At 22.0% G+C, this 19,635-nt stretch overlaps 5 protein-coding genes across 5 annotated transcripts; 3 read left to right on the top strand and 2 right to left on the bottom strand. All coding sequences in view use genetic code 6, as the record gives it.

Moving 5' to 3' along the window:
* Positions 1–5: 5 nt before the first annotated feature.
* TTHERM_000372529 (nucleoside diphosphate kinase) lies at positions 6–1,657 on the top strand (the record flags this gene model as incomplete). Its single annotated transcript, XM_012795997.1, has 8 exons — positions 6–113; positions 304–467; positions 518–642; positions 711–853; positions 910–994; positions 1,050–1,279; positions 1,330–1,560; positions 1,625–1,657. 8 exons carry the CDS (start codon positions 6–8, stop codon positions 1,655–1,657), a joined length of 1,119 nt encoding a protein of 372 aa, XP_012651451.1.
* Positions 1,658–2,141: 484 nt separating this feature from the next.
* Positions 2,142–4,551, top strand: TTHERM_000372528 (ATPase, putative; the record flags this gene model as incomplete). The annotated part of the gene is made up of 3 exons (XM_012795996.1): positions 2,142–2,395; positions 2,494–2,868; positions 2,949–4,551. The coding sequence occupies exons 1-3, from the start codon at positions 2,277–2,279 to the stop codon at positions 4,549–4,551; spliced, it is 2,097 nt and encodes a 698-aa protein (XP_012651450.1). The 5' UTR covers positions 2,142–2,276.
* Positions 4,552–5,260: 709 nt separating this feature from the next.
* On the bottom strand, positions 5,261–6,822 carry TTHERM_00372540 (transmembrane protein, putative). Its single transcript, XM_001009582.2, has 2 exons — positions 6,249–6,822; positions 5,261–6,163 (listed from the first exon to the last, which is right to left on the bottom strand). Exons 1-2 carry the CDS (start codon positions 6,791–6,793, stop codon positions 5,446–5,448), a joined length of 1,263 nt encoding a protein of 420 aa, XP_001009582.2. The 5' UTR covers positions 6,794–6,822; the 3' UTR covers positions 5,261–5,445.
* Positions 6,823–7,581: 759 nt separating this feature from the next.
* TTHERM_00372550 (poly(ADP-ribose) polymerase domain protein) lies at positions 7,582–8,445 on the bottom strand (the record flags this gene model as incomplete). The annotated part of the gene is made up of 1 exon (XM_001009583.2): positions 7,582–8,445. The coding sequence occupies one exon, from the start codon at positions 8,443–8,445 to the stop codon at positions 7,582–7,584; it is 864 nt and encodes a 287-aa protein (XP_001009583.2).
* Positions 8,446–9,336: 891 nt separating this feature from the next.
* Positions 9,337–19,635, top strand: TTHERM_000372549 (transmembrane protein, putative; the record flags this gene model as incomplete). The annotated part of the gene is made up of 5 exons (XM_012795995.1): positions 9,337–11,434; positions 11,609–12,847; positions 13,011–16,907; positions 17,097–18,530; positions 18,584–19,635. The coding sequence occupies 5 exons, from the start codon at positions 9,337–9,339 to the stop codon at positions 19,633–19,635; spliced, it is 9,720 nt and encodes a 3,239-aa protein (XP_012651449.1).

Genomic DNA, 19,635 nt, shown 5'->3' with positions numbered 1-19,635 from the left:
AATAGATGGCTGATATCAGATATATCTTTATCGTTGAGTGGTTTGATACCGCTGCATCACTTATAAGAACCTATTACTTGACATACTTCACTCAAGATAAAACAATTGAGATGGTTTGAAATATTTAAATTTACAATTTACTATGGCAAGCTACATAATCATTCCTAGATGCATAATTTTAAAAACCATATTTAGAAATTTTATAGAAAAAAAGAGAGTATTTTAATGAAAAATTATGCCTTGCTTTTCTTAAGTTTTAATATTTTTTAAATATCTTGTTAAATTTCATTTTTTTTTAATTAGTATGACTTGAAGAATAAAAAAGTATTTTTGAAGAGATGCGAATATGCTATTAAAGATTCTGATTTATATATTGGATCTATTTTAAACGTTTATTCCAGATAGCTCAAGATCGTTGATTTTGCAGATGTCTTTACAAGATCTAAATTTCAAAACATCAAAGAAAAGTAAAATAACATTTAGGAGTTAATTTTTTTAAAGTTAATTATAATTCTAGGACTTTTGCAATGATTAAACCTGATGCTTACATTCACATTGGAAAAATTATTTCAATAATTGAAAGATCTGGCTTATAAATATCAAACTTAAAGATGACAAAAATGTCTTAAGAAGATGCAAGAGGTGAATAATTTTTCATTATAGTCTAAAATCAAAATAGAAATTAAATATTTAATTTAAATTATTCATAGAATTCTATGGCGAGCATAAAGGAAAGCCTTTTTATGATGGATTAGTAAACTTCATGAGTAGCGATTTAATTGTTGGTATGGAATTAGTTGGTGATAATGCCATTAAGAGATGGAGAGAATTACTTGGCCCAACAAATACATTAGTAATATCTATTAATTATATAATAATAAATCATTTTAATTTACTTTCTCAAATTAGGTTGCAAGAGAATAAGCCCCAAATAGCATTAGAGGTCTCTTTGGTACTGATGGTACCAGAAATGCTTGCCATGGATCAGACTCTCGTAAAAATATAAAATATTTAAAATGTAAATAAAATTTATTATGATATTAAAAAAGCTGGAAGTGCTTTCAGAGAACTCAATTTCTTCTTTGCTAAAACTTCTAAACTAAAAACTTAAGCCTTCTTCAATTAATGTACTTGCTGTGTTATCAAGCCTCATATAGTAAAATAAAATTAAGTTGGTGAAGTTATTGATATGATACTCTCTGAAGGATTTGAAATTTCTGCACTTTAAACATTCTTCCTTGATCGTCCTACTGCTGAAGAATTTTATGAAGTTTACAAAGTAACCAATTATTTTTTTTTTTAATTTCTTAAAACTTTTTTTAATAAAAGGGTGTTTTACCTGAATTCAATGCTATTGCTGAACATTTAACTTCTGGTATGTGCTATGCTTTAGAAGTAAGATAAGAAAATGCAGTTAAATCTTTTAGAGATATTGCAGGTCCTCACGATCCAGAAATTGCAAAGGTAATTAGACCAAACACTATTAGAGCAAGATTTGGTATTGATAGAGTTAAAAATGGAATCCACTGCACTGATTTAGAAGATGATGGTGTATTAGAAGTAAGCAAATTAATATTAGATCTAAAAATAAATTTTTAATTTATATTTGATATTTACTAAATAGGTAGAATATTTCTTCAATGCCTTACAGAACTGAGTTTAATTCAATTTTTATTAAATATAATACTATAAAAAACATATTTATTCAAATATCTTGTATATTATAATTATTGTATACTAAAATATGAATAAATATTTCACTTTAATTTGCCTTTAATATAATAACTATTTTCATCTAATTAAATCTTCCTCTAATACTTTTTTTAATTTTCCTTAATAATTTCTATTTTAAAAAATTAAGAAAATTTTATTTATTTGTTTATTGTTTCTTAAATGGCAATATGCTTTTTTTAAATTGATTTTTTTTTATTTGAATGATGTATAAAAATAATTATTTTTTATTTCTTATTTTTATAACACAGCTTTTTTTGGGTAATTTAAATTTTAAGCTTGTCATTTTTGTATTAATCAAATTATTTTTTATTTATTATATTCAAAAAGAAATAGTTAAATAAGTATCTTTTTAGATAACAGACACCTTGCTTTTTTGTATGATTTTATTTTCAAGATTTTTTATTTAAAAAATTATAAGATTTGATAAATTTAAATTATTTTGTTTCAGTAATTTAGAGATCATCAAAACATAACTAATATATAAAAAAGCTTTATATTTCAATTTCAAATCAAACAGAAATTAACAATCATATAGCCTGCAAATGTCTATATACGTAGGTATAATAGTTTTAGAAGAGCTTTTAAATAAACAAAGGTATGATCAGACCATAAAAGAATTATCTCTCTTCTTGAAAACTCACAACGCTGAAATTGATCTTTAGTAATTAATAATTGATAATTTACATATAAATATGAGTTGAAAAGCATAATTATTTTAATTTATGATTAAATTTTGAATTGTGATTATTTATTAAATAGAATCGATGATAAGTTTGTTAGCTTTAAACCGATAGATAGTTTAAGCGAAATAAATTTCCCTCAAAACAGTACCTATTTTAGAACTACTTATTTCAGAATTAGCATTGAAAACTAGAGTGATGATATTTATTTAAAAAGATTTTGCGAGTTAGTTTGGGAATGCTGCTGTATATTTAAAGAAAACTTCCCCTCTAGAATAGAACTGTTCTAAGAAAATTTAGATTAATACATTAATATAGACGAAGTTTCTCTGAATCAAGAGCTTCTTAGAAGATAAATTAATGGCTTGCTAAATAAGCTTTCACTATAAGAAAAGCTGAAGAAAGATGAAATATAAGATATTTTTTCTGTCCTTGAAAATTCAATCACTCTACAGTAACTTAATTATTTATATAAACAAATTTTAAAAAAAATGTTAAGTTATTTAAAAAATAATATAATCAATATTTATTTAGAAACTTAAAAGGTTTAAAAGCTTGTTTAGAGCTTCTTGAGAGTGATCTATGTGCTCCTTGCTTGCTTTAATAAGTAAGTTAGAAAGAAATCGATCTTTTAGAAAGTATTGACAGTGATGAAGGGGTTATAAAATAAAATTTTGACTCTGAGCTCTTATTAAAGGAGTACTAGGATATTAGATAATGTTGTTAAAGTATCTTATGTAAAATTTTAAGAGTAAAGAACCAGTTATCAGATAATTAAAATAATGCTGGACCCCAATAATAAAACACCATCATTTAATAGCTTAAAAAATTTGAAGTTGTAAACTATAACTAACCAACTTTTAAACATAGCTATATATTTTAACTAAGAGAAACTAGCGACATAGAAAGAGTTACTTTTATATTGGATACTTTAATGTCTAAGAATCTTAAATTAATGGAAGATCTTCAATAAATTGGATTACCATTAGTTATTGGATAGATAATCGAAAAATACAGCGACGGAGAATTCGGCATTGATTTCTCAGAAGTAACATAGTATTGTGTTTTCCACAATAGATTATTAAAATATTTGAATAGATCTATGGAAACTTAATACTCCGATTTTTTATATTCAGATGAAAGAGATGGTGTATTTGCATATAAGTTATTTTAGATTTTAGAAGAAGGTGTTTTAAATATACTCAAGAATACAGTGAATTTGGATAACAGAGAAAAAATTGAAAAAGACTTATATTTATAACAGTTGATTACTATTTATGAGTCATTTTTAAATAGTGAAAGAGCAAAAAACTCTGAATAGTTTTAGTTCCACTTTAAAAATCACCTCATCACTGTTAAAGAAATCTCAACAAGTTTCTTAGGTATTGGATCTCCTGAAGATTTATAAGCAGTTTCAAAAGAGCTAAAGTAATTCTATTTAAATATTAGTAAGTAAGCTGACAGAATAGAATTTGCTTTTGCTAAAAGAACTGTGAATTTTGGAAATTAACTTAATTAATCTGATAACTAGATAATGGATTAAGTCAACAATTATAAGATGAGCTATATTAGTGCTAAAGAAGAAGGAAATGGAAGCAATTAAGGTAGTGCTATAAAAAATTGGATTTAAAATAAAAAAAGCAACTAAATGAAAACTAATAATATTGATCTTCCTCGCTAATAAAATTATTATGAGTATAGCAACTAAAAAGCCAACCTTCAAAAAAGCAATATTTCATAATAAGAATATGCCAATTAATCAGCCCCTACATCAGAATCTAAAAATTCTAAAAATTTAATATCTTAATAAGCTTCAGGGCTAAGAGAGTAATATGCTAGGTAGTAATAATAATAAAATGTTTCATAATAAGAAGTATTTTCAAAATAAGACTCTTCTCTTTAAGATTAGTTCTCAAGACAATAAATCTCTTAAATTCATCAATTCTAAAAATTTTCTTAATAAATTCCTTAAACATAATCAGCTTTATCTTCGATCTAATACGAAAAAAATAACATTTTTTCATAAAAAGATAGTCAATCATTTATCAAAGAAAACAGAATATTAAATAAAAACCCATTTCTTTCAAAGTATCAGTAAAATGATGATGAAGATTTTGTAAGATAAGAAACATAATGAGTTTTTTATTATAGAAGCTTTTTAATTTATCTAAACAGAAATAAATTTTATAGCATTTATTAATTATAGTGTAAATGTATCATTAATTATTAAATTTTAATTTTTATAGTTTTAATTTTAATAGACAATTGTTTATTTTTAAATAATTTATTTTAATTAATATATTATTGTTTTCTCATTTATAAATAAAAAGTACCATTTTTATTCAGAATTTATGTAAATAAGAAAATAGTTATTTTTAAAATAATAACTTTTTCAGTAAATTTAAATAAAAATCATTTTTCAAAATTAAATTAAAATTTTTGTTATTTTTTTTTTGATAAAATTTTAATTAAATTATTAATATTTAAAATAAATTAATACATATATAAATTTGTTTGTTTAGTTTTTATAATGTTGAGTAATTCTATTTTTTCTATTTATCGCTTTTAAAAGTGCTTTAAGTAATATTAGCATAAAATAAAAAATATATAATTAGAATATCTTCATGTAAAGTAATATCAATTTTATAGTGCTAATTAATTAGAATATATTTTAAATAGGTTCCAAAAGTTTTAATTTAATAAAGTTAAAATAATTATAATTTAATTTTATTTTATAAAAAATATAAAGATAACTCAATTTCATTTTATTTAATTTTATCTTTTGACCAATAAATTATTTCTTAAAAAATAATTATAAATAATTAAAGAAATGAAAGAAAAATTTTGAAAAGTTTTTTTTAAGATTGCTTATTTATTTTACAAAAATTGTTAGAATAGAGTTTTTTATATAATTTTACATGTTGATTTAGTAAAATTTTGATTAAATAGAGTTTTTTATTAAAATTTGTTTTTAAAAATGGGAAGAGAGGAAGTAAAAAGATCAGAAATCTGATTTAAGAGGAATGAATTTTCAAGATTTTTGGTTAATTTGAATATTGGAGGGAAATTGCATTTCAGTGGGTTAATTTAAGTTAAGCGATTGATTATCTAACTAAACTTAATTAGATTTATTAAAGAAAGCTGGGCTATAAGTTACAGGAGTTTAAAGCAAATTAGAGTTCATAGAACCTCTTTGAGAAAACAATGTAGGTAATATTTGAGGATTCTCTAAAAGTTTTTTCTGTCTTTACGTTTGAATAATTATATCAATTTCTTATTAATTTAGATTTTAGCTAGATGATAATTTATCTTTGATTTAAAATAAAACAGCATTCATAATTATATTATCTATATTTTACTCTTCCATAATTTACTTTTTATATATCTGATTTTCAATATCTTAAGATGGATCACGAACTACCTAGTTATTTTAAACAAGAAATACTTGGCATTCTTTTGGATTTGCAATAACATATTTTATCATTTCTTCAGATATAAAGCATTGTGGATTTTTTTTTAGAAGGTAGTATCTTTGTGAATAATTCAAATATGATTAAAAATGCTTTTAGAGTAAATAAAAGTCTATTAACAATTTTTTTTAATGAAGATTTTAAATCTCGCTTTAAGTAAGCTAAGTTATGTCTTTAAGATACCTTTCATAATAATTAATCCAGTAAATTTAATACAATAGATTAATAATGCAGATAGGACTCAAACATATTAGGCGATATAGTCTATCATAGTCTTGTCTAAATTTATTGATAAAAAATTAATTAACTTTACAATTTAAAAATTAACTTAAAATAATCTAAAAAATACTTGAAATAAGCTTACATTATTAAATTTTTATAGATGCATCTGCAGACCAAGCCTATTTATAACAAGCAGATTATAATCCAAATAATAAAAATAGCTCTCATTTTAACTTTGTGATACAATCTTTAATTTTAATTACGATGCTAAATAACAAATTTACTAGCCAGCATGAAAATAAACTAAAAAAAAGTTAAAAAAATTATACTTAAATGAAAAGGAATTATATAGAGTAAAAAAACTAGCGCATTTAATTTAAGCAATTTTATAGAAATTAATTGCATTTACTAATCTATAGCAGCCATAGAAATCAAACTATATTTAAAGCACAGCATAAAATTATTAATTATCTTTTGTTTACAATAGTATTAATCTCTCAAAATATTTTCTGAGACCATATTTTATTCTTACATATTCCTTAAGACATTAATTTATGTAGTAGAAGGAATGAGCGAGAGTGTATAAAAATTTTATTTTTATCTGTTTTATACTCTAATACTATCAATATGATGAGTAAGTATAATATTTTATTTATCCAAACAAGCTTAGTTGCTCATATTAGTCATCTAATTTTCTTTTTTTTAATTTGTATATCTTTTTAATTTAAGTTAAAAAAAAATTATAAATTTATTAATTAATATTGGCTTGTAATAATTAAATATGTATTTACACATTTCAATTTATTCTAAATTAAATACTAAAACATTTGAATTGAATAAATATCAAATATCTGATTTTATTTGATTGGTATTGAAATTCTAGAATTATTTATTTTACCAATAAGCTCTTCTAACTATTTTGTTCAAGGCTTTTTTTAAAAAGAATGTAGATAATTGGATAAAAACAAATAAATAAATAAAACTTTCAACCAGCTTTACTAAAATAATTAAAAAATACTCCAATTATTTTTAATATTTTAAAGTAAATTTACTATTCTAAAATAGCATTTAAGAAAGCAAAAATTTTCGGGTAAATTCAAATACATAATGAAAAATATTTTTAATCTTTTAAAATAATCCATTCAAAAGTTAGCTGATTGATCATAAATATCTTTTACACTTTTTTGAGTTATTTTGTTCACAAAAGATAATTAAATAATTTTGTAAATTATTGCTAGTAAGAGAAGCCAAAAATTTTTTGGGTAATAAATAAATTTATGTATCTCATACGTACACATACAAAAACATCAAATATAATTTCATCTTTATATTAATTACATGATTAATAAATCACATGTTAAATATAAAATTCTACAATAAATAAAGAATCAAATAAAAGAATTACTAAATGTATTAAATACTAAGAGTATTTTTTAAATTTTCATTTATTATCAATTTATTGTTCTAACAAAAAATCATTTAAAAACTAAGATATATTTTGGTAAACAAGCTTTCTCATTTTTAATGCATATTTCTGGATCTCTAATATCAATAGTATATTGAGGATCTGCATCAATACAATCATACTTACTTCCATCAAATTACATAAAATAATCATCGATGCAAGATGGCTTAAAAACACGACCCATTACTATTTTACATGCTAATATTATTTTTTAATCTGACTGGCAATAATTGAGAGCTTTTTATAATTTTGGACTAAAGTATGTACCTTTTCCATATCTTAATATAAGACTCATGCTTTTGCCTGAAAATGCGTTTCTAAACCCAAACGTTAGAATACTGCAGAAAGGACAATCATCCTTTATAGTGCAAATTTTTTCAAATCCAACACATGTTTTTTTAGTTCCATGATATCCAAAATTTGTATAAGCAGGACCGCATTATCCAAAAAGTTTAACTTTTTCTGTCTTATTTTTTTAGTACTCTAGAAATCTCTTCTTAATTGCTTTATTTTTTACTTTGTAAATACTTTCCAGGGAGAATTTGCTATTTTAAAGAACTTGGTCATCAAATTATAATTTTTTAAGTATTGTTTCATACTTATCTTGAGATATTTTAATAATTTTTACCTCATTTTAAAGGTTATTTATTTTATTTTTCTAATTATTTTAAATATTGTTTGATTATTTTTGACTTCTAGTTGATTATATATTGCTATCGCTACCTATATAAAAGAAGCCATAAATAGCAAAGCAAATTACTACTAAATAGAAAGAAACATTTAATTTATTCAAAATGTTTTAATTATAGAAGTAATTCAAATTATAGCAGCCATAAAGAAATAAAACTATAAAAACTATCTTGTATTCATTCATTATCTAGTTTAATCAATTTTTAAATTACTTAACAAGTTTAATAGAATCATAAAGAATAGAGCTGATTTCTCTAATTATTTAAAATAAATAACCTAAAAAAAATTGATATTTGAAATTTTGCTTATTATATAAAGATAATTAAACTATAAAAATCAAAAAATAATGTATTTTCAGAAAAAAAATTAAATATTTGTTTTTTAAAATAGTACTTTTAACAAATCAACAATTATAATTAAAATAATATTAATTTAAAAAGGTATTACTAAAATTAAAATGTGTTATTATTCTATTTTTTCAGTTTATAGTTAATATTCAATTTAATAAAAATAACTCAACTTTTTTGAAGACCTTTAATATTTTATAATTTCTCATAAAAATTTTCTGCCTCAAAATTTAAATATTACACAATTCAAAAATTTAATAATCCTCTAACTAAAAGTAAAAAAATTAGAAATCTTATTATTATATTTTTACTAAAATAAAGTTTGATTGGTTTTGGATAAATAAAAAGAAAACTATTAATCAATCTTATCTTTAAAATATATTGAAATAAATTTTTGTTTTGATAAAATAACTTATTTTAAATCAACTTCAATTCTTTTTTTTTGATTTTTTAAAATAGTTTTAGAAAAAATATGTTTTCAAGATATAAGTAGATATATTTTCATTTTAATAAAATATTTCTTTTAACTATTAAAAATATTTCAGGCATTATTTTTTCAACATTAAATAGCATTTTTATAGTACTCTAACAAAAATTTTAGGAAGTTGTGTTTGTATTTATATTTTTTTTCATTTAAAAAGCATAATTATATATCATTTAAATTACTTAGGAATAATATTTTTGATTAAAAAAGTATCAATAAGAATTTTAATCTTCAATTCACAAAAATGAAAAGTAACAGTTTAAGAAATACCAAAATTTATAAAGTTATTGCAATTTTTCAGTTTATTTTCTTGATTAAAGCTTGCAATATAGGATGTTAAAGCTGTAGTGTAAATTCACAAACAGGCTATAGTTCTTGTCTATAATGTGAAAAAGATTATTTATTAGATAAAAAAAATAATATATGTGTATATTAGAATTGCCATAATTTAACTTACTTAGAAATTAATGCAAGTAATTCTAACTTATCTAGCTGTGTTCCATTGTGTAATGAATCAAATTAACCAAATCTTTCTCAAAACATATGCTAATAAGCTATTTAATGCTCAACTTAGTATGTATAGCCATCATAAGTAAATAAAGGTAGAAGTATTAAATCTATCTTTTTTTCCAACATGACAGATTAAATATTCTTGGTATATGATCAATTCATCAATGCAATAAATTAAGAAAATGGCTCATTTATGAGGTCATACACTTTTGATAGTAGCATTTTTTCTGTTTATTAATATAAGCAAAACATTTTTTTGTTTGGTGATTAGAAAAATTCTGTTTTTTTATGGAATCCTATGGAAAACATTTTAAATAAAGTACTTGAAATAAGCTAAGGAACTTTAAAAGTAATCAGCTAAGTCATGGAAGTAGCAAATAACAAAAATATATTGCTAATCACATCAATAGACGATGCAAACAAAATCATATTTTTCACTCAATTTAACACAAATCAATTAAGTTATTTGCCTTAAGCTTTATATTAGATATCTGTTAGAGACGGCTCATCTGTTTATTTGTTTTAGCAACTTATAATATAATAAACATCAAACTGGTAGATTAAGGCTTTTCAAGTAATTTAATAAAATAGTGAACTATAAGTAATTTAAATTACCCCTACTTCTATTTGCTCAACCGCAAGTGGTATAGTATAATTTGCGTATATGAATCCAACAGATCAATCAATCATCATTTAATTTTAAAACACATCTGGAGTATATTAGATAAGCAGTGATGGAATGTCATGTAAGCAAATAATTTTTAATTAATTAGCAAGTTAGATCAAATATTCAGAATTGTAAATAAACAATAATACATATTACTTGATTTTTGCAGCTATCAGTGGCTCTACCGTATAAGTGTTTGATTTAATATAGTAATAGCTCATTTTTAGTATTTAATCAAATAATTAAATAATTGATTTTTAAACTTTAATAACTTAATAAACTTAAAATCAAGCAATATTACATACTTTTTTATTAACAAATATTGGTTAAATAGAGAATTTTACAGTTTAAATAACTCAGAATTAAAATTAAAATAATTTAAATTCTATTATTTAACGTAAAGATTCAATTTAATCACTCATATAAAATCCATCAAACCTTCTTCTCTCTAATCATTTTTTAGATTCAAATGGAAATACTTTATAACTTTAATTAATATTTTTAGTTTACTAAAATGCCTAAATAATTAAAGTATCTGATGGATCAACATTAGGACTTGCATAAGATTTTTAAGATAAATTATTTTATAATTAAAATGCTGTAAATGCTGTGACATATTCAATCTCAAATTAGTTAATTGTTAGCTGTGGTAGTGATGGAAGAGTTTTTGTTTGGTAAGCTGTAGATTTAGCATAGCCAGTTTTTTTATATTTACTATAATAGCAAGGATAGCAATGTATAGATGTTCAAATATTTTAATCAAGCACACTAATAATATAATTTTAAACCTTATTTTAGATAATAAATATATATAATTATATTGATTCTTTTGTTTATCCTATTTAATCATCGAAATATACTAAATTATAAGTAGGGGATGCATATTTTTTTATTCTTACTGGAACCATGATATAAATATTTAAGCAAAAAGAGTAAATATACTATTAAGCTTAGATTACTACATCATTATCAGCTTAATTCTATTAGTTTTTCCTTACTTCAAAGTATTAATTAATAATTGTTGACAGTACAAATACTATTTTACCATTTAGCTTTGTGGATGGGACATCTGTTAGCTTTGGTTAAAATTAATTCATAACCCCTTTTATTTCAGCTTATAAAATAGTAACTATATTTTATTTACCACAATAGAATGGTAGCATAGGTAAATATTTTTATAATATATTAATAAGTATTATCAATTATTAAAATATATAAAAAAATTTTAAAAGACTTTATGATTAAAAATAAAAGTTAAAATTCAAGTAAAATAAATCTAAAAAATAATATTAATTATTTTTTATTTATTTGATAAAATTTTATTAATTAAAAATTATAGGTGACTTAATTATCCTGAACGACTCTAACAAAAATGTAATTGTGCTTGATATATAATTATAAATAAAAGCAAATTAAACATATAATTATGGATTAATTTTAAAGGCACATATAATTGATAACTATTTTTTATTGTTAATTAAAGTATACAATCCATAAAGTGTTTACGCATATGGTACAGTCGTTTTTGATTATATTGCATAATAGTTTGTATATTTAGGTTCTAATTTATTGATTTAAGAAATGCCTTTGATTTATAAAAATATTAGATAAGATGGATCTATCTAATACTCTTATGTTTTGACAAATCCTATTGGCTATACTTCTTATACCCTAAGAGTTTATTGGTATCCTTAAACAAATATAGTAAATTTTGATAACTTTAATTACTCTCCTGGATAAAATCTAGTTTGCTCCTATGGAAATACATAAAAAAATTTAATAATTGCAGGATCTTAAACTGGGTAAGTAAGACTAATAGTTTTTGATAATAATATCACTCCTTAATCAATATACACTCCATCTTCTGCAAGCGATAATATCTAATCCATGTAAATTAGCTTTACGATTGGAATGTATTTTATAGTAACTAGCTATCAGATAAAATGTTTCAGCATTCACACTGAAAAACTTTTAGAAATTCTTTCTTTTAAAACATTAAAAAGTCCACTTTAATAACCTGCAATTTAAAATCTAATTGTTTCTAATAATCTAAAAATACTTATATCTTACACTTAGACTGAAATAATTTTAAAAAATTTTAATAATAATTAGCTCTACTCATCAGAATTGTCACTTAGCTCACTTATTTAATTAAAATTAGTAAATGGTGCTTATATTGATGAAGATAAACAATAAATTTACATATATGGAAGTGATATAGTTTTAACTGATACGAATATGGGTTAAATATTAAAATTAACTACTTTAAATGCTAATTAGTAGTATAATCAATGTATATTTACAAGTACAGCAGCTTATTGCTCTATGAATCAAATATAGCTACACATATTCGTTAGATAGCCTAATTTTTCTGTTATGTCTGTAGTTATAGTATAACCAGCTTAGGCAGGATTTTAGTTTATAGTTGATGTCAGCTTTTAACAGATTATTGTGTATAAATAACTGATAGATTTATACAGTGTTTAGGGTGTTTTTATTTAGACAATAAGCACAGTTACAGCTAATATAATATATCTTAAGTAAACTACAAGTAGCATTGTAGTATTTACTACATCAAGTAATCATTTACTTTTTAATTTAAATTTATAATCATGTTTATAAATTTATTAAGATTTAATTCAATATTTTATGAAAAAATGAACAAAGCAATAATTATTTATTTGTTCATTAAAAAAAACGATGAATTTTTTTTTTTATAATTTTTTTATTAAATTTAATAGATGGTTATATATTTTCTAGAGGAAATTTTGAACCTTAAGGATCTATCTAGCCAGCAGGAGGCTTTATAATAAGTGTTTACTATATTGAAAGTATGAACTAAATAGCATTTTTTACAAATCAAATATTATTTGGGTAGATTCTTTTTTATAATTTGAATAACTAATAATCTGCAGGATTTATTAGCAATACTTATAAAGAGAATGGAATAGGTAGAACAGTTTAAGTATCTTTTGATAATGATAGCGTTATGTTAAATTATTTAGATAATTATGGTAATTTCTAGAATGTTATTTTTAGTACATCAAAAACTACTGACAATTAAATAGTGATTCCTTAAATACAAAATGGGTTAGTTTCATAACCACAGGGTTATTTACTAGATTTTGACTAAAATTCAGTTTATATTTATGGAAGTGATTCGCTTTTCAAGATTAACTATAACATAATGACAAGACCCATATAAAGAATAATAAAAAGCTAATAAAAATTATAATTTATCTTATAGCAAAATATAAATGGTTAAACTTTGAATACTATCTATTTAGTTGATTATTGGAATAATTTATTTTTATATTATGATTATTAAGTAATATTTTAAACTAGATATGCAAACGAAGTCATTGATCTATTTACATATTCTACTGGAAGTGATCAGCTGACTCTTATATGCTTTTTAGATTATATTTTAGTGTTTAAAAATACAAATAACTTTTAATCTACTAACGCTTTCTTAAATATTACAAGCTATAAGTATAAAAAACTCCTATTAAATTCTTAAGGAAGAGTAGTATTTAATACTTGGTCTAACTAAATTATAGATTTTGATTGGCTAAATAATCAGCAACTTGCTTACCTAAAATTAGATGTTTCAGATCTAGTTATATGTACGTTATAGATTAATAATCCAAATTCATAAATGTGGTATTTGTTTGTAGGTACCTAACTAGGAAATATTATTTAATATGATATCAATAACAAAAATATGAATACTATAAGTTTTGAATCTAATCCTGTTATTTCTATTGTTATTTCAACTACTGATTAACTTAATATAGCAATAATTACGAGCTCTGGAAATATTTTCGAAATTAATTGCTCAACTCTATAATTAAATAAGAATTAAAATATTTAGCAAAATAAGTAAACTCAAACTTAAGACGGAGGAAACAAGCATACTTAAGTTTCTTTCTTATTTATGGATTTTTAGTCAAATAGATATTTTATAAATTTAGAACATGAAAAATCATTAGGTATATATAGTTTGATAGATCAATCCTTTGTTAAATACATTAGTTTCCCAGACAATGAATATAAACAAATTATTCAAAACTAAAACTTCATAATATTAGCAAGTGCAGCATAAATAAATGTATTCGATAATAATTTGAATTACATAAATAGATTAAGGAGATATAACAGGAAAGATAGAATTTCAGATATTTAATTAATCGACACAAACAAAGTCATTATAGTGTTTACAACAAGAATTGAATGTGTTTTTATAGATACAACTTAAATGGTTTTGAGTTCAGTTGATTAAGTATAGTTAACAGATTCCAGAATTATATTAACTTAAATAATAGAAAATTAGAATGCTATTCACTTAATAGGCATATCTTAAACTAGTATATTTGAAAAAAAAATTAGCTTAGGTATATTTGTTTCATAAAATGTTGCAAATTTACAAAGCTAAAATAAAAAGTGCTTATCTTCTCTCCAATTTACAGATAGCAGTTCTGTTTTTAATTAATTTGATTATATTATTAGTACAAGTGTAACAAATATTAGTTTTGTACTCTCTATTTTGGTTGGTAGCTAGCTAAGATCAATGCAATTTTTGCAAAGTTCTTCTGCAGTAATAATTATACGACCAATCGATATCAATAATAATATTCTCAATATAGATTCAGGAACTTTTTAATTACTGCCTTTTAATGTCAATATGGATAATTTCAAATTTTAGTTTAACTAAGAAAATGCTAAAATAATGTTTCATAAATTGTCTCAAAATGTTACATTCTAAGATATAAAAATTTAAAATCAAAATATTCCAAGTGAAACTTCTCTAATTTTTGAAAACAACAGTGCGATACTTATCTAAAATTTGACTATATCAAATGTAAATTTTACAACTTAATAATTAGAAGTTAATAAATAAAACTAAAATACATCATATTACTTTTTAAATATTACATAATGTTAATATATTTATATTAACTAATTAAATTTAGTTAATGTAAATTTATTTGATCCATAACAGTTCATACTAAGTATATAAAATAGTAATTAAGTTTTTATTTAGAATATTAATATTGTAAATAGTACAATACTAGGTGGTCTTTTCATATTTTAGCAAATTAAGAATATTACTTTTAGTTAAATTACATTAACAGGTTGTTTATCTTAATTTAGATACAATTAAAATAACCAAAATAGCATCTCAACTGCTTCAACATAACAATAAAATAACTACATTTTCACTTTTATTGGAATTAATAATTTATAGATTTATGACTATTTATCATAAAATAACACAGATTTATTTTAAATATTAACTGATAGATAATATTAATAAGATTAGGGAATTCTCACATTAAGCACAGATGTGTTGATTATGAAAAATATAACTTTGATCTAAAATAATTTCCCTAGATATTTTAATAGTTTTTCATAATTATATATTTTTTAAATTCAGAGCTCAATTAATTTTATTGAAAAATTAAAATTATCTCAAAACCAAGGCAATTTCTATTTTTATACATCAAACTCTGTGTAAATATAAGATAGTGTTTTTGATTAAAACATAGGAGTTCTAGGAGGATCTATTAGCTTTGAATCTATATAACAAAATATAATAATTATAAATTCTAACTTCACTTCAAATGAAGCCCTTTCAAGTGGTGGAGCTATAATTATAAGCAATTCCAATCAAATAAAAGTTGATTAATCTTATTTTATAAGTAATAAGGCTTTAATTGGAGGTGCTATTAGAATAGTATCATCATAACTAAAAACAAAAGAGTAGTTGTTATAATCTGAAATATTTAATTGCATTTTTTCTCTCAATCAGGCCTAAATATATGGAAATAATATAGGAAGGTATCCCTCTTTTATTGAAATTTATATTCAAAGATAAAACGAGTACATATTTTTAGATAGGTAGCCAATTTAAACATTTACAAATGCAAATGTAGTTAATATAACAAACCTTTAAAGTGGAGGTTTAGTTCCAATTAATATAAAATTATTAGATGATGAAAAGAAAGAATTTAGTTTATAAACAGAATTATATATGAATAATAAATATCCATAGCCAATTTAAAACGAATTATCATAATATTTTTTAGAAATTACAACAATAAGCTCTGTTAAGCTTATAAATTAAGAGTAAAATTCAATTTCATCATCATTAAATCCATCTGCTGATATAAAAGGTGAAGCTTTAGTAACATCTAAATAATTTAATCAAGATACTAATAGTTTTTCTTTTTCTACAGTATAGATATCATATATTCCTAAACAAACAACAAATTCACTGGTAGTTAAACTAACAATATCTAATTAATTTGCTTCGATGATTATCCCACTAAATTTATCTTTTCGTTAATGCATTAAAGGAGAAATTTTAGTAAAATCTTCTAATATAATAACCACTTGTTAAGAGTGTTAAGAAGGAACATATTCACTAATAAATCCTAATTAAATTGACAATATTGCAGATCTTGAATGTAAAAAATGTCCTTTATCTGCTAAAATTTGCTCAAAAGATTAGATTATACTTGAGGCAGGTTATTGGAGAATCAATAATAGTAGTGATAATATTATTGAATGTAATACAAATAATCCAAATATATGTGATGAAACAGATATAGAAAGCAAAAATGGATGTATTAAAGGTATTTCTTTTTAAATAATAAATATATTGAAATCTAAAAAATTTTTTTAGATTATCTAAGTAATGCTAGATATTTTCTATTAAAAAAAAAATTAAAAAAGCTCGACGAATTAAAAAATTTAATGATAATTTATCTGTTTGAATTTAAAATTATTTTTATTAATTTTTTTTAATTTAAACTTAATAAAAGGTTATATTGGACCATTATGCGAAACTTGTGATATTGGTGGATATATTTGGGGTGGAGAGAGGTATACAAACTCATTTGCTGAATTTTAATGCAACAAGTGCAGTTCTACATCTTACCAAGCTCTATTTATTGGATTAACTTTTGCTATTTTATCATTTTATTTATTTTTAAGTATAATATTATTCATGAATAGCTATATTTACAATTCAACATGCTGCTATTTAAGGTTAATGTGCATTCTCCCAATGTCAAAGAGTTCAATAAAAGATGAATCAACATTCTATATAAAAGCGCTTGTTAATTACCTACAGCTCTCTGCTTGTTTATTTAAGTTTTAAATTAGCTTTTTACCTTAGATAGTAGCAATTATTCCATCTATAGCAGGATAGCCTGTCAGTAAAATTATTGTAAGCAGTACTTGCATCTATGACCAAAGTTTAATAGATAAATATGGTGAGGAAAAAATTCGTGTAGTAGTTTAAGCAGTAATTCCTTTCTTTTTCTGTTTCATTTTATTTGTATTACTTTTCATTTTCTAAAAATTAAAACTACTAAATGTGGGAAGATATCATAAGTATTTAATGGTAAACTTTTTATTTTTGTTTTTCTAACCTGATAGCATCAGTTTCTACACACTAGCTCTGTCTTGTCGCTAAATAGGTGATTTGAAATACAATAGTATCAAACTTACTCTTTTATGCAATGATAGTACCTATTCATAATTTAAGTTTTCATTTATACTTCCTATGCTACTTCTCTGGATACTCTCTCCTTTGATAATTTTAGTTATTTTGCTTAAATATAATTTAAAAAAAAAATAAATGCACTTTTGTACAACAAAATATAAATATGGATATTTTTATATTGAATACAAAAAGTAGTACTGTTATTGGGAATTTATAAGAATTTATTATAGAATAGTAATAGTAATAACAGTAACGCTATTTGAAAATCTGTAAGTTTTGATGTATTTGCTTTGTGTTATAATTATTTTCATTTATATTTTTTTTGCTTAGAGAATGGAACCTTTTGATAATAAGCATTTGCTATAATTAGAAATACTCTCTTGCTTTATTTTAATATTTAATGTATTATTTTCTCAGCTTAACAAATAATACCCTAGCGATTTATTTTAGGTTTGTTTAGGAACTGCTCATTATGGATTTATTATATTCATACTGGTAGTTATTTTCAAAATTAAATTACAGAATTCAAAAAGTAGATCGATTAAACTTATCAAAAAATGTATAAATAACATATTTCTAAAAAAAATATTTGGAAGAGTAGTTAATAACTAAAATTCAAGTTTGATAACATTATTAAGATGGCGTAAAGTTTTTAAAAATCTTTTGAATTTAAGAAAATAAAATGCCTTATAGCTAAACTAGAAAATAGAAAATTAAGAATCTAACAAGCTAAATAACTCAAACTAATGTATTTTTTTATTTTCTATTTATTATATTTTATTAATTTATTATTTAATATAGCGAGAAATATTTCAAAACAATAACCTCCTTAAGCTAGATAAATAGCTTTATCAAAGTTTTCATAAAATGAAGATTCATAAATTAAATAAAACTAAGAATAGGAAGAATATTTAAAAAAAGTTAGATCTAAGAATAGCACAACTTTTAAAAGTGCGTATTAAACTGAGTACAATAGTCCTGCTGCTTCATTCTATAAAACGGGAATAGACACATAAACTTAAAAATTTTAAATTGACTACACTATTGGAACTTTAAATGATTAAATTATTTTTGATAGCAAAGATCCTTTTTCTGGGTAAGATAAAGTAGAAAGAAAAAAAACCATCAATCATCTAAGATAGGATGTAACTATAAATTATTTATTAAATTATTATAAAATATTGTATCATATTGTTTAAAATAGAATGAAGATGGCTATTTTGAGAATAATAATTTAGAAAAAACGAAGTTAGGTGTAAAATAAAATGAAAATATAACTTTAAACTAGGTTTATAAATCAGTAAATGAATCATAAGAATCTTAGAATATATAGGAAGGAGAATTTAATGAAGAAGCAGAATACTAAGAAGTATTCGAAGTAGACCATTTAAAAAAATTTTAAACCTTATTTAAACATAAAAATAAAGAGGAAAAAAAAGAATGAAATAAAGTAGTAAATAAATAAAAATGTATAATATAATTTTAAGTTTTATGTTATTTTAAATATCACTTTCAAATTTTATTTATTTAATTATATGCTTATTAATTATTTATTTATTCATTAATAATTTATTAAAAAAATCTAAATTATTTAAGTTTAAATAAATTTATACAAAAATTTAATAGTATTTATTCATATTAATAAAATCCTTCTCTTCTTAATCCTTCTTATAAAACATTAATGCTTTTTAAATAAAAACAAAAAAATTACACAAATTTTGATAAAATAAATAATAATTGATTAATAAATACAGTAAAATTTGTATCCATATTAACTATTTTTAATCAATACATGTATAGATGTTACCAAATGGGTAAAGATAATATTTAAATAAAAAATTCATATTTTATGA

Source organism: Tetrahymena thermophila (assembly GCF_000189635.1).
Source record: "Tetrahymena thermophila SB210 genomic scaffold scf_8254777, whole genome shotgun sequence".
NCBI lineage: Eukaryota > Ciliophora > Oligohymenophorea > Hymenostomatida > Tetrahymenidae > Tetrahymena > Tetrahymena thermophila.
The sequence above is the reverse complement of the archived record's forward strand: the minus strand, read 5'-3'. Positions and strand labels throughout refer to the sequence as shown.